Below are 15,393 nucleotides of genomic sequence, written 5' to 3'. Positions count from 1 at the left end.
ATTTCAGTAAGGCGTTTGATAAGGTTCCCCATGGTCGGCTCATGAAGAAAGTAAGGAGGTGTGGGATAGAGAGAAATTTGGCCGATTGGATAAGTAACTGGCTATCAAGGCATTTGCTACCAAATAAACCTATTGGACTTTAACCTGGTGTTGTTAAAACTCTTACTACCTCATAGAAGACAGAGGGTGGTGGTGGATGGAAAATTTTCAGACTGGAGACCAGTTACCAGCGGTGTACCACAGGGATCAGTGCTTGGTCCTCTGCTATTTGTGATTTTTTTCACTGACTTGCAGGAGGGGGCTGAAGGGTGGGTCAGTAAATTTGCTGATGACACCAAGATTGGTGGAGTAGTGGATGAGTTGGAGGGCTGTCGTAGGCTGCAAAGAGACATTGATAGGATGCAGAGCTGGGCTGAAAAATGGCAGATGGAGTTTAACCCTGATAAGTGCGAGGTGATTCATTTTGGGAGGACAAATTTAAATGCGGATTACAGGGTCAATGGCAGGGTTCTGAGGAATGTGGAGGAACAGAGAGATCTTGGGGTTCATATCCACAGGTCTCTGAAGGTTGCCACTCAGGTAGATAGAGCCATGAAGAAGGCCGATAGTGTGTTAGCGTTTATTAATGGAGGTTTGAGTTTAAGAGCCGTGGGGTTATGCTGCAACTGTACAGAACCTTGATGAGACCACATTTAGAGTAGTGTGTGCAGTTCTGGTCACCTCACTATAAGAAGGATGTGGAAGCATTGGAGAGAGTGTAGAGGAGATTTACCAGGATGCTGCCTGGTTTGGAGGGTAGGTCTTATGAGGAAAGGTTGAGGGAGCTAGGGCTTTTCTCTTTAGAGTGGAGGAGGATGAGAGGCGACTTAATAGAGGTTTATAAGATGATGAGGGGGATAGATAGAGTGGACATTCAGAGACTATTTCCTCAGGTGGTTGTAGCTGTTACTAGGGGGCATAACTATAAGGTTTGTGGTGGGAGATATAGGAGGGATGTCCGAGGTAGGTTCTTTACTCAGAGAGTGGTTCGGGTGTGGAATGGACTGCCAGCTGTGCTAGTGGAGTTGGACACTTTAGGAACTTTCAAGCGGTTATTGGATAGGCACATGGAGCACACCAGAATGATAGGGAATGGGATAGCTTGATCTTGGTTTCGGACAAAGATCGGCACAACATCGAGGGCCGAAGGGCCTGTACTGTGCTGTACTGTTCTATGTTCCAAGCTCACTCCTCAGCCTGCTACGCTCCAGAGAAAAAAGCCCCAGTCTATCCAGCCTCTCCTTATAACTCAATCCATCAAGTCCCGGTAGCATCCTAGTAAATCTCTTCGGCGCTCTTCCTACTTTAATAATATCCTTTCTGTAATAGGGTGACCAGAATTGCACACAGTATTTCAAGTGTGGCCGTACCAATGTCTTGTACAACTTCAACAAGACGTCCCAACTCCTGTATTCAACTCCACTTTCAAGGAGCTATAAACCTGTACCCCTACATCTCATTGTTCTATAACACTCCCCAATGTTCCACCATGAACTGAGTAAGTCCTGCCCTGGTTCAATCTACCAAAATGCATCACCTTGCATTTATCTAAATTAAATTCCATCTGCCATTCGTCAGCCCACTGGCCCAATTGATCAAGATCCCACTGCAATCGGAGATAACTTTCTTCACTGTCCACTATGCCACCAATCTTAGTGTCATCTGCAAACTTACTAACCATGCCCCCTATATTCTCATCCAAATCATTAATATAAATGACAAATAACTGTGGGCCCAGCACTGATCCCTGAGGCACACCGCTGGTCACAGGCGTCCAGTTTGAAAAACAACCCTCTGCAACCACCCTCCGGCTTCTGTCATCAAGCCAATTTTGTATCCATTTAGATACCTCACCCTGTATCCCGTGAGATTTAACCTTATGCAACAACCTACCATGCGGTATCTTGTCAAAGGCCTTGCTAACGTCCATGGAGACATCAACAGCACTGTCCACATCTCCCTTCTTGGTTACCCCTTCAGATAACTCAATCAAATTTGAGACACACGATTTTCCACTCACAAAGCCATGCTGACTGTCCCTAATCAGTCCTTGCGTCTCTAAATGCCTGTAGATCCTGTCTCTCAGAATACCTTCTAATAACGTACGCACGACAGGTGAGAGACTCACTGGCCTGTAGTTCCCGGGCTTTTCCCTGCAGCCCTTTTAAACAAAGTTACAACATTTGCCACCCTCCAATCTTCAGGCAGCTCACCTGTGGCTGTCGATGATTCAAATATCTCCGCTAGGGGACCCGCAATTTCCTCCCTAGCCTCCCACAATGTCCTGGGATATACTTCATCAGGTCCCGGGGATTTATCTACCTTGATGCACTTTAAGACTTCCAGCACCTCCTTCTCTGTAATATGTACACTCCTCAAGACATCACTATTTATTCCCCCAAGTTCCCTAACATCCATGCTTTTCTCAACAGTAAAAACTGATGAGAAGTATTCATTTAGGATCTCACCCATCTCTTGTGGATCCACACATAGATGACCTTGTTGATCCTTAAGAGGCCCTATCCTCTCCCTAGGCACAAGTAGACTTGCATTAACACTGCAATGAAGTTACTGTGAAAACCCCCTAGTCCTCATACTCTGGCACCTGTTCAGGAACACTGAGGGAGAATTTAGCACGGCCTAACCAGCACGTCTTTCAGACTGTGGGAGGAAACTGAAGCACCCGGAAGAAACCCACACAAACACGGGGAGAACGTGCAAACTCCACACAGTGACCCAAGCTGGGAATCGAACCTGGGTCCCTGGCGCTGAGAGGCAGCAGTGCTAACCACTGTGCCACCGTGCCGCCCCAGGAAGGAAATTGTGTCTCAAAGCAGGCTCTCAAATCATCGCACCCAGAGGCTTTTGCTTTGGTCCCAAAACAACCACACAACTAATAACCAAGACAAGAAACAATTCCTGCTGCTTATAGTGGGTGCATCTTGTTGGGTAAGGGTACAAGTTAGAGAATGCAGGTAGGTAAATGGAGTTCAGCTACATATCTGTGTTTATAATACTAATTGGTTTCCTATTGTTCCTAGGACCTGACAGCCAGAGTGCAATTGTGTTGCTGTCATTGTCTGTTAAAAAAAAAACCACATACCAAAAGATCAACAACTTTTCATTGATGTTTTGTTGCTATCTCAGTACTTATAGCACAAAAGCAGGTCACTTGGCCCGAGTGATCCAAGAGTGCTCATGCTCCACACAAGTGTCCTCCCTTCACCTCACCCGGTAGGTACATCTTGTTCTGTCCTTCCTCATGTGCATATTTCAACTGTCTTTGATCTCTCTCCCCCACCTCACAAGGTGGAAATATCTTCTCTCTGTCTACCATAGTTTTGAAAACACCTGTCAAAACACCCCATCTCTGCTGTTAACTTCCTCAGAGTGGCAATCTCCATCACATTGCCACTCTCGACAGACAGGCCCACGCTGGGCTATCACCCAACCATCCTCATTCAGGCTGGGTGAGACAGGAACAGTGCAGCCCATGCCCCCTCCCCAGCAGCACCAGCACGGAATAACTGGGTGCAGAGAGGCAACAAAGAGTGGGTGCCATGAAGGGGATGCTTACTGGGACATGGGAGCAGGCACCTTTCAAAGTGGGGAAGGGGGTGTCCCGGAGAAGGGAGCTGAAAAGGGGCTCACTGGTTCTTTAGGTAATTACTCTGGAGATGAAGCATTTTTTTCTCCTTCAAATTCTTTCAGAGTAACTATAAAACTGACAAAACTACCCAAAGTTCGTGATTGAATCAATCTGGGATGAGCATTCTAGCGGAAAGGATAGATAGGGTTGTCACAAGGACTTTAAAGTAATAAGTGGGGGGGAAAACAGCACAGTGGGGGGGCGGCACGGTAGCACAGTGGTTAGCACTGCTGCTTCACAGCTCCAGGGTCCCAGGTTCGATTCCCAGTTCGGGTCACTGTCTGTGTGGAGTTTGCACATTCTCCTCGTGTCTGCGTGGGTTTCCTCCGGGTGCTCCGGGTTCCTCCCACAGTTCAAAGATGTGCGGGTTAGGTTGATTGGCCAGGCTAAAAATTGCCCCTTAGAGTCCTGAGATGCGTAGGTTAGAGGGATTAGTGGGTAAATATGTGGGGGTAGGGCCTGGGTGGGATTGTGGTCGGTGCAGACTCGATGGGCCGAATGGCCTCCTTCTGCACTGTAGGGTTTCTGTGATTCTGTGATTCTGTGAAAAGAGAAGGGAAGGGTAAAACTAAGGGAAGTATAATGGAGTTTGCACATTCTCCCCGTGTCTGCGTGGGTTTCCTCCGGGTGCTCCGGTTTCCTCCCACAGTCCAAAGATGTGCGGGTTAGGTTGATTGGCCAAGCTAAATTGCCCCTTAGTGTCACGGGATGCCTAGATTAGAGGGATTAGTGGGTAAATGAGGGTTAGAGGGATTAGCAAGTAAAATATGTAGGGATACGGGGATAGGGCCTGGGTGGGATTGTTGTCGGTGCAGACTCGATGGGCCGAATGGCCTCTTTCTGCACTGTAGGGTTTCTATGATTCTATGAAGGAGAACTTAGGTGATGTTAGGATTCAAAAAAAGGTATAAAAACACTTTACCTAAACGCTTGTAGCATTTGAAACAAGGTAAATCAGTTGATGGCACAAATCATTGTGAACGAGTATGATTTAGTGGCCATTACAGAGACATGGTTTCAGGATGGTCACGGCTGGGAGTTACCAATATCCAGGGGTATCAGACTGTTCGGAGGGACCGACAGGAAGGTAAGGGAGGTGGTGTAGCTCTGATATTTAAGGATGATATCAGGGCGGTAGTGAGAGATGGTATAGGTTCTATGGAGAAAAGGGTTACATAGAACATAGAACAGTACAGCACACAACAGGCCCTTCGGCCCACGATGTTGTGCCGAGCTTTATCTGAAACCAAGATCAAGCTATCCCACTCCCTATCATCCTGGTGTGCTCCATGTGCCTATCCAATAACCTCTGAAATGTTCCTAAAGTGTCTGACTCCACTATCACTGCAGGCAGTCCATTCCACACCCCAACCACTCTCTGCGTAAAGAACCTACCTCTGATATCCTTCCTATATCTCCCACCATGAACCCTATAGTTATGCCCCCTTGTAATAGCTCCATCCACCCGAGGGAATAGTCTTTGAACGTTCACTCTATCTATCCCCTTCATCATTTTATACACCTCTATTAAGTCTCCCCTCAGCCTCCTCCGCTCCAGAGAGAACAGCCCTAGCTCCCTCAACCTTTCCTCATAAGACCTACCCTCCAAACCAGGCAGCATCCTGGTAAATCTCCTCTGCACTCTTTCCAGCGCTTCCACATCCTTCTTATAGTGAGGTGACCAGAACTGCACACAATATTCCAAATGTGGTCTCACCAAGGTCCTGTACAGTTGCAGCATAACCCCACGGCTCTTAAACTCCAACCCCCTGTTAATAAAAGCTAACACACTATAAGCCTTCTTCACAGCTCTATCCACTTCAGTGGCAACCTTTAGAGATCTGTGGATAGGGACCCCAAGATCTCTCTGTTCCTCCACAGTCTTCAGAACCCTACCTTTGACCCTGTAATCCACATTTAAATTAGTCCTACCAAAATGAATCACCTCACATTTATCAGGGTTAAACTCCATTTGCCATTTTTCAGCCCAGCTTTGCATCCTATCTATGTCTCTTTGCAGCCTACAACAGCCCTCCATCTCATCCACTACTCCTCCAATCTTGGTGTCATCAGCAAATTTACTGATCCACCCTTCAGCCCCCTCCTCTAAGTCATTAATAAAAATCACAAAGAGCAGAGGACCAAGCACTGATCCCTGCGGCACTCCGCTAGCAACCTGCCTCCAATCCGAAAATTTTCCATCCACCACCACCCTCTGTCTTTGATCAGACAGCCAGTTACCGATCCAATCGGCCAACTTTCCCTCTATCCCACACCTCCTCACTTTCATCATAAGCCGACCATGGGGGACCTTATCAAACGCCTTACTAAAATCCATGTATATGACATCAACTGCCCTACCTTCATCAACACACTTAGTTACCTCCTCAAAAAATTCTATCAAATTTGTGAGGCACGACTTGCCCTTCACGAATCCGTGCTGACTATCCCGGATTAATCCGCATCTTTCTAAATGGTTGTAAATCCCATCCCTAAGGACCTTTTCCATCAATTTACCAAATGGTTGAATCCATTTGGGTGGAAATTAGAAATAGTGAGAAAAAGTCACTGATAGGCGTAGTCTATAGGCCACCAAATAATGACATCATGGTGGGGTGAGAAATAAACAAAGAAATAACTGATGTGTGTAAAACTGGTACAGCAATTATCATGGGGGATTTTAATCTACATCTCAATTGGTCAAACCAGGTCGGTCAAGGCAGCCTTGAGGAGGAGTTCATAGAATGTATCCGCAATAGCTTCCTTGAACAGAATGTAATGGAACCAACCAGGGAGCAAGCTATCCTCGATCTGGTCCTGTGTAATGAGACAGGAATAATTAATGATCTTACAGTTAGGGATCCTCTTGGAAGAAGCGATCACAGTATGGTTGAATTTAAAATACAGATGGAGTGTGAGAAGGTAAAATCCAATCCCAGTGTCTTGTGCTGAAACAAAGGAGACTATAATGGGATGAGGGAGGAGTTGGCTCAGGTAGACTGGGAGCAAAAACTTTATGGTGGGGCAATTGTGGAACAGTGGAGGACTTTTCAAAGCGATCTTTCACAGTGCTCAGCAAAAGTATATACCAGTGATAAGGAAGGACTGTAGAAAAAGAGATAATCAGCCATGGATATCTAAGGAAATGAAGGAGGGATCAAATTGAAAGAAAATGCATACAAAGTGGCAAAGATTAGTGGGAACCTCGAGGATTGGGAAATCTTTAAAGGTCAACAGAAAGCCACGAAAAAAGTTATAAAGAAAAGCAGGACAGATTATGAGTGTAAATTAACTCAGAATATAAAAACAGATAACAAAAGTTGCTACAAATATATAAAATGAAAAGGTGCGGCTAAATTAAACATTGGTCCTTTAGAGGATGAAAAGGGGGATGTAATAACTGGAAGTGAGACAATGGCTGAGGCATTGAACAGGTATTTTGTGTCGGTCTTCACAGGGGAAGACACAAATAACATGCCAAAAATTGATGACAGAAAGGCTATGGCAGGTGAGGACCTCGAAACTATCATTATCACGAAGGAGGTAGTGTTGGGCAAGTTAATGGGGCTAAAGGTAGACAAGTCTCCTGGTCCTGATGGAATGCATCCCAGGATACTAAAAGAGATGGCGGGAGAAATAGCAAATGCACTCGTGGTAATTTACCAAAATTCGCTGGACTCTGGGGTGGTTCCCGCAGATTGGAAAACAGCCACTGTTTTAAAAAAAAAAGGAGGTAGACAAAAGGCAGGTAACTATAGGCCGGTTAGCTTAACTTCTGTAGTAGGGAAAATGCTTGAATCTATCATCAAGGAAGAAATAGCGAGACATCTGGATATAAATTGTCCCATTGGTAAGACGCAGCATGGGTTCATGAAGGGAAGGTCATGTTTGACTAATTTGGTGGAATTCTTTGAGAACATTACATGTGCAGTGGACAATGGGGAACCTGTGGATGTGGTGTATCTGGACTTCCAGAAGCTATTTGACAAGGTGCCGCACTAAAAGCTGCTACATAAGATAAAGCTGCACAGTGTTACGGGTAATGTATTAGCATGGATAGAGGATTGGTTAACTAACAGAAAGCAAAGGGTGGGGGTAAAAGGGTGTTTTTCTGGTTGCCGATCAGTGACTAGTGGTGTGCCTCAGGGATCAGTGTTGGGACCACAATTGTTTACGATTCACATAGATGATTTGGAGTTGGGGACCAAGTGTAGTGTGTCAAAATTCGCAGATGACACTAAGATGACTGGCAGTGCAAAGTGTGCAGAGGATGCTGAAAGTCTGCAAAGGGATATAGATAGTCTAAGTGAGTGGGCGAGGGTCTGGCAGATGGAGTACAATGTTGGTAAATGTGAGGTCATCCATTTTGGTAGGATTAACAGCAAAATGGACTATTATTTAAATGGTAAAAAATTGCAGCATGCTGCTGTGCAGAGGGACCTGGGTGTCCTTGTGCATGAATCACAAAAAGTTGGTTTGCAGGTACAGCAGGTAATGAGGAAGGCAAGTGGAATTTTGTCCTTCATTGCTAGAGGGATGGAATTTAAAAACAGTGAGGTTAGGCTGCAACCAAAAGAGAAGATGCTGGAAAATCTCAGCAGGTCTGGCAGCATCTGTAAGAAGAGAAAAGAGCTGACGTTTCGAGCCCAGATGATCCCTTGTCAAAGTTTTTTTTATAATTTTATTGGTAGATAGTCTATTGCTGGAAATGGAGACAGAAAGGTCAAGGAAGGGAAGGGAAATGCCTGAGATGAACCAGGTGAAGGTGATGGAGGGGTGGAAACTGGAAGCAAAGTTGATGAATTTTTCGAGGTCTGGACGAGAGCGTGAAGCGGCAGCAGAATAGTCACCGACGTTCCGGGAAAGGAGTTGTCGGAGAGGACCCGGGTCGGCCTGGAACAAGGAATGTTCCACATACCCCATAAAAAGACAAGCTTGGCTCGGACCCACGAGTGTACCCATTGCTACTCCTTTGATTTGGAGAAAGTGGGATGACTTAGAGAAGTTGTTGAGAGATAGAACGAGTTCAGTCAAGCGGAGGAGTGGTGGTGGATGGGAATTGTTCAGGCCTCTTTTCAAGAAAGAAGCAAAGAGCTGTCAGGCCGCCCCCTTGCGGGATGGAGGTGTAGAGAGAGATTGCACATCCATGGTGAATATAAGACGGTTAGGGCCTGCAAACTGGAAGCTGTCAATATGGCGCAGGGCATCAGAGGAATCCCAGATGTAGATGGAAGGAATGGACTAGAGGAGTGAGGATGGAGTAAATGAGGAAATGAGAAGCTTTGACAAAGGGTCATCTGGGCTCGAAACGTCAGCTCTTTTCTCTCCTTAAAGATGCTGCCAAACCTGCTGAGATTTTCCAGCATTTTCTCTTTTGGTTTCAGATTCCAGCATCCGCAGTAATTTGCTTTTATCGATAGATTATGTTGCAGCTGTGTAAGGTGCTGGTGAGACAACACCTGGAGTAGTGTGTACAGTTTTGGTCTCTTTACTTGAGAAAGGATATACTGGCACTGGAGGGGGTCCAGAGGAGATTCACTAGGTTGATCCCGGAGTTGAGAGGGTTGGCTTATGAGGAGAGACCGAGTAGACTGGGGCTATACTCATTTGGAATTTAGAATAATGAGGGGGATCTTATAGAAACATAAGATTATGAAGGGAATAGATAAGATAGAAGCAGGGAAGTTGTTTCCACTGGCAGGTGAAACTAGAACTAGGGGGCATAGTCTCAAAATAAGGGGGAGCAGATTTAGGACTGAGTTGAGGAGGAACTTCTTCACCCAAAGGGTTGTGAATCTGTGGAATTCCCTGCCAGTGAAGCAGTTGAGGCTACCTCATTGAATGTTTTTAAGACAAAGATAGACAGATTTATGAACAGTAAAGGAATTAAGGGTTATGGTGAGCAGGCGGGTAAGTGGAGCTAGTCCACGGAAAGATACAAAAGTCTGAGATCATGTACCAACCAACTCAAGAACAGCTTCTTCCCTGCTACCGCCAGACTTTTGAATGAACCTACCTCGCACTAAGTTGATCTTTCTCTACACCCTAGCTATGATTGTAACACTACATTCTGCACTCTCTCATTACCTTCTCTATGAATGGTATGCTTTGTTACACCCACAGTACTGTTAGGAAGGAAGTTCCAGGATTTTGACCCAGAGACAGTGAACGAACGATGACACATTTCCAAGTCAGGATGGTGAGTGACAGGGAGGGGATTAATCTGCATTGCTGCTTTTAAATAACCCATCTTCCTGTACAAACAAACTCGTGTATCATAACACTTATCTATATTGAATGGCTGATCTGACTGTCTCCTCAACCCTATTTTCCTGCCTACCCCCGATAACCTTTCACCCTCTCGTTAATAAAAGAATTAATCTCGCTCTGCCTCAAAAATATTCAAAGACTCTGCTTCCACTGCCTTTTGAGGAAGAAAATTCCAGAAAAACTCGACTCAGAAAAAAAATTCTCATCTCGATTTAAATGGGTGGTCCCTTATTTTTTAAACCATGATCCCCAGGTCTAGACTCTCCCTCAAGCGGAAACATCCTCTCCACATCCACCCTGTCAAGACCCCTCAGAATTTTGTATGTTTCAATCAACTCGCCTCTTACTCTTCTAAACTCGTGGATACAAGCCTAACCTGTCCAACCTTTCCTCACAAGGCAACCCACTCATTCCAATTACTAATTCTAGGCTGAAGCATAGTTTCACCAATGCAGCGTGCAGTACCAATTATAGGGGCTGCACGGTGGCTGATGGCAGGATAGTCTGAAAGAACATCGTGACGGGAAATCACATATTACAGATGCGAAACTACATTCTCGCCAGCTTAATACGATTCAAGTTATACTTTTCTCATTGATGTCTTTAATAATGACAAATGATCAAAGTAATTAGTCTGATATATGCCAATATCTGGGATAAAGAGGAACAATAAGGGACTGTACTCTGCATCCAACATCACAATGGCCCTACCCTGCCAAATCCCCATGCTACAGCTCACCAAACCCTGCCTCCCTGAGCCCTGCCTCAATTACATTCTATCTGATCTGTTTTGAATTTCAGTAACTACTGATGTCCACCATCAGATTTTGCCTTACCTTTTGCAGTGCCTCCTGTTGCTCAGGGTTAAGTGGTGGTAGGCCAAGCTTCGACTGCCCATTCTCCAGCTTCATAATGTCACCACCCTGAAAGTTGAAAGACAGATTTCAGTTCATTGTGTGATCACCAGTTTTAATGCAAGATGTTTCATCAAATATATATGGGTGGCTAATAAATCACATCCATGCATTTGCTTTGATATAACCTGTTAAACACATGGTATAAGCTAAAACCACAGATCATTTGCAGAAGTCTTTCCCTTTACAAATGCCGATAGGTTTGCTGTGTGTTTGGAACGTATCGAGACCGATTCAATTTCCAGCTCATAGAAATCATAGAAACCCTACAGTACAGAGGCCATTCGGCCCATCGAGTCTGCACCGACCACAATCCCACCCAGGCCCTACTCTCATATCCCTACATATTTACCCAACTAATCCCTCTAACCTATGCATCTCAGGACACTAAGGGCAATTTTTAGCATGGCCAATCAACCTAACCCGCACTTCTTTGGACTGGGAGAGGAAACTGTGGGAGCTGTTCTATATTTAAACAATTGGTACTTGGTTTTTTTAAATAATTACAATTCACCACCTTTCCTTGTACTGTGTTATAAAGCGGAGGTTGGTCCCGCCCCTCTGAGAACTAACACCGAAACACCCAAAGAGGAGAACTTCGCCCCATAATCTGTAAAAAGTCTGAGTTAACATTACCCATACCTCCTCTGGCCAGTTCATCTGTGTAGCCAATTTCTCAAAGGAAATGAAAAAGTCTTCTGCATCTTTTTCATCAAATTTTGGTAATATCTAGACATGTAGTACACATCCCTACCAGGTGGTGGGCTTTGATAAGTTTGCTCATCATCACTTCAATCTTACACTTTTACTTCTGTAATTTGAAGTCTTTTTGCTTCAAGTTCCAACTACATCTTTTCCAACTCAAACAATCTTTCCCTTTAGCTTCTCTCTCTTTTTCCCTTTCTTCTGCTTTTCTCTTTCCTCTCTCTCTTTTTCTAAATCCAGCTTTTTAAGTTCACTTTCTAACTCCAATCATCTCATTTGCAATTTAATTTTTCCCAACTCCACTGCACTTGACTGTTTCTCTGATACACCTTGGCTATCTCCGTCACAATTTCAGCTTTCCTATTATCCCGAGTTAAACCCAATTTCAGCCTGTTTGCTAATTCTACAAGTGTCATCTTTTTCTGTCTTTCTAAAAACCTTCTTGGCAAATTTGGGAAGCATCTTCAACCCCCAGAACCTCTTTAGCAATGTTAAGAGCCATTTCCCCAGTTTTGATTTAACTGACAACAAGCCACCAAAATTAAACAGATTTTCCACTCCTCACTTAAGGTTTATTTAAAGATCTAGGACTGTTCAAATCCCAGACCCGAGCTCCCAATCTGTTATAAAGCGGAAGTCGATTCCTCCCCCCCTGAGAACTAACTCCAAAACACCCAAAGAGGAGAACCTCACCCTATAATCTGTAAAAAGAGTGTGTGAAGTGAGGCAACCTGCTCTTCAGCAACTTCTAGTGGTTAAATACAAAATAAATCCCTGACAGAGTCTAAAATCAACGCAATTTATCTAACAGTGAACAAATTAACTATGAACAAACTGAATAACTCTCTTCTATCACCGAATAAAACAAGATTCTAATGATATGCTGTTCCAATAAATACAATTCCCACTCATTAACAAAAATAGAATTTAGTCACTCTCTAAATTACAACCAGGTTTTGCGTCTTCCAGAACATTCTGGGCCTTCTCTGTTGATTCTTTGCCTGGAACTTCTTTCTTCTTTGGTACCTTGGCTATTTAGATGGTGCTTTCTCTAAGACATAGACGTAGCTACGAGAGCGAGTGATTCTCTCTCTCTCTCTCTCTCTCTCGAGAGAGAGAGAGAGAGAGAGAGAGAGAGAGAGAGAGAGAGAGAGAGAGTTGAAAGCTGAGAGCAGTTATCTCTGGCAGGTCGCAGTTGCTCTCTTTTCGTCCCACTGACCCCTTCTTTTATACCTGTGATGACATATCAATATTTCCCACAGTAGGATTGGTCCTAGGTTGTCAAAACCATCAGATTTAAATTTAACAGGTTCTTAGTATCCAAGTGCCTGATTCAAATTGATTGGCTAAATTTAAAAGCCTGTTGTCCTTTCAATATAAATGTTTCAGTTTGGGCTCTCTGTGTACTTGCATTTCTTCACTCTCTAAGCACAGAGCAAGCACCATCTTTTAAAGGGACCATGCAATGCTTTTTACAATTTTACCATTCTTACAAACACTACATTCTAACTTACTACCTCCCAATCTACAATTACTCTCCCAACTTCACAACAACTGCAAACATTCACTTCCATTTCTCTAAAAGTTTATTTATTAGTGTCACAAGTAGGCTTACATTAACACTGCAATGAAGTTACTGTGAACATCCCCTTGTTGCCACACTCCGGCACCTGTTTGGGTACACTGAGGGAGAATTTAGCACGGCCAATGCACCCTAACCAGCAGTCTTTTGGACCGTGGGAGGAAACCGGAGCCCCCGGAGGAAACCCACACAGACACGGGGAGAGCGTGCAGACTCCACAAAGACAACGACCCAAGACAGGAATTGAACCCAGGTCCCTGGCACTGTGAAGCAGTAGTGCTAACCACTGTGCCACCTATTCTACATGGCTAGCAAAGGCTCATCTTTCTGGAGCAGTTTTCATGATCTCACTCTGGATTAACTAAGGGACATGCAAATTGGCATCAGGCAAATAAAATTAGGGAAATGAATGCATGGCTCACAGACTGCTCTAGTAGAAATGTCCACGTGGGTTTCCTCCGGTGTTCCGGTTTCCTCCCATATTCTGAAAGACATGCTGGTTAGGTGCATTGGGCTGAACAGGCGCCAGACTGTGGCGACTAGGGTAATTTCACAGTAGCTTCATTGCAGTGTTAATGTAAGACTTACTTGTGACTAATAAATAAATAAACTTAAAAAGCAGGTTCCAGTTTGTGGAGTACTGGCACCAGTGCGGAGGAAAGTGGGGTCTGACCACCACAGGTGTTATTTGCTGAATAAACCAAATCCCAGAAAGAAACCTGTCTGACTGATCATAACCTATTTTGTATTCTAAAAATGAGCAGAGACCGACTGATCACAGAAACTTAAAATTTCAGTAACATTTTGGGACTGAAAAAAATTATAAGATTTATTAACAAGACAAGAAACCTTAGGCACACACACAAGTTATAGATACACAGTTAAGTTTTACAAAACCTTCCTAAAAGAATCCAACTAGTTACCTTCTTGGCAACACTCCCGAATAGATTTTCAACTCAAGATCCAGTAATATTGCCCAAGGTAAAACTGCAATACCATATGACTTTGCACTCACTTCTGCAGTGGAAATCAAATAATTTTCAGAAACAAGACTGCTTTCTGAAACAGACTTTCCTTGTTTCTGGGTGGCTGTTGCAGATTTCACGCCATCTCTCAACGTATCTCCTCCTAATAGCCAACACAACCCAGCTCAACATGTTTCCTTAAATACCCTTTTCCCCTGTTATCTTTCACTTTATCTCAGCACCCCTTTAAACCCAGCCTAAAAATATAAAAATCAATATTTTCCTATTGCCCACTTTCAGGTCAAATAAAACTTAATAACCTTTCCTTGCTTACTTATGAAACAGAATCAAAATCACAGAACAATTACAGAGCAGAAGGCGGCCATTCAGCCCATTAAGTCTGCACTGGCTCACCAAGAAAACATGCAACCCAAGCCCACTCCCCTGCCTAATCCCCATAACATTGCTATCTATAAAGAAATAATATGCAATCTAATTTGCTTTTGAATACCTAGGTCAAAACATGTCTCCACCACCCTCTCATGAAGTTCGTTCCAGACTCCCACACCCACTGGGTGAAAAATAACTTCCTCACATACTTCTACTCCTTTTGCCCATTATTTTGTATCAGTGCACTCATGTTATTGATGTACTCGAGGGAACAGTTTCTCATCCCTGTCCATATCCCTCAGAATCTTTAATAGCTCTATCAAGTCTCAGCTCCTTCTTTATTTATTTATCCCTGAATCACCCTTGTGAATCTCCTCTGTACTCTCTCCAAGGCCTTTTCATCCTCTCTCAAGTAGGGCACCGAAAAATGGATGCAGCAGTCCAGATGATGCCTTGTCTTAAGTTCAACATTACCTCCTTACTCTTGCACTCAATGCCCCTATTAATAAAAACCTAGGATACCACATGCTTCATTAACTCTTCTCTCAACATGCCCTGCCACCTTCAATGACTGCAGATCTCTGAAGGTTGCCACTCAAGTGGATAGAGCCGTGAAGGTGGCCTATAGTGTGTTAGCGTTTATTAACGGGGGTTTGAGTTTAAGAGGCGTGGGGTTATGCTGCAACTGTACAGGACCTTGGTGAGACCACATTTGGAATATTGTGTGCAGTTGTGGTCACCTCACTATAAGAAGGATGTGGAAGCATTCGAAAGAGTGCAAAGGAGATTTACCAGGATGCTGCCTGGTTTGGAGGGTAGGTCTTATGAGGAAAGGTTGAGGGAGCTAGGGCTTTTCTCTTTAGAGCGGAGGAGGTTGAG

General features: G+C 44.2%; 1 protein-coding gene across 4 annotated transcripts in view; it reads right to left on the bottom strand.

Annotated features, from left to right (window-relative positions):
• LOC144504530 (poly(U)-binding-splicing factor PUF60-like) overlaps window positions 1–15,393 on the bottom strand; it is a 108,245-nt gene that overhangs the window by 57,049 nt on the left and 35,803 nt on the right. For all 4 annotated transcript variants that reach the window (XM_078229965.1, XM_078229983.1, XM_078229992.1 and 1 more), the window contains exon 3: window positions 10,795–10,881. In XM_078229965.1, the coding sequence (XP_078086091.1) occupies window positions 10,795–10,881 (87 nt within the window). The remainder of the gene's footprint in view (window positions 1–10,794; window positions 10,882–15,393) is intronic.

The sequence above is a fragment of the Mustelus asterias genome, chromosome 2 (assembly GCF_964213995.1).
Source record: "Mustelus asterias chromosome 2, sMusAst1.hap1.1, whole genome shotgun sequence".
Lineage (NCBI taxonomy): Eukaryota > Metazoa > Chordata > Chondrichthyes > Carcharhiniformes > Triakidae > Mustelus > Mustelus asterias.
This window is presented reverse-complemented; position numbering and strand designations above follow the sequence as displayed.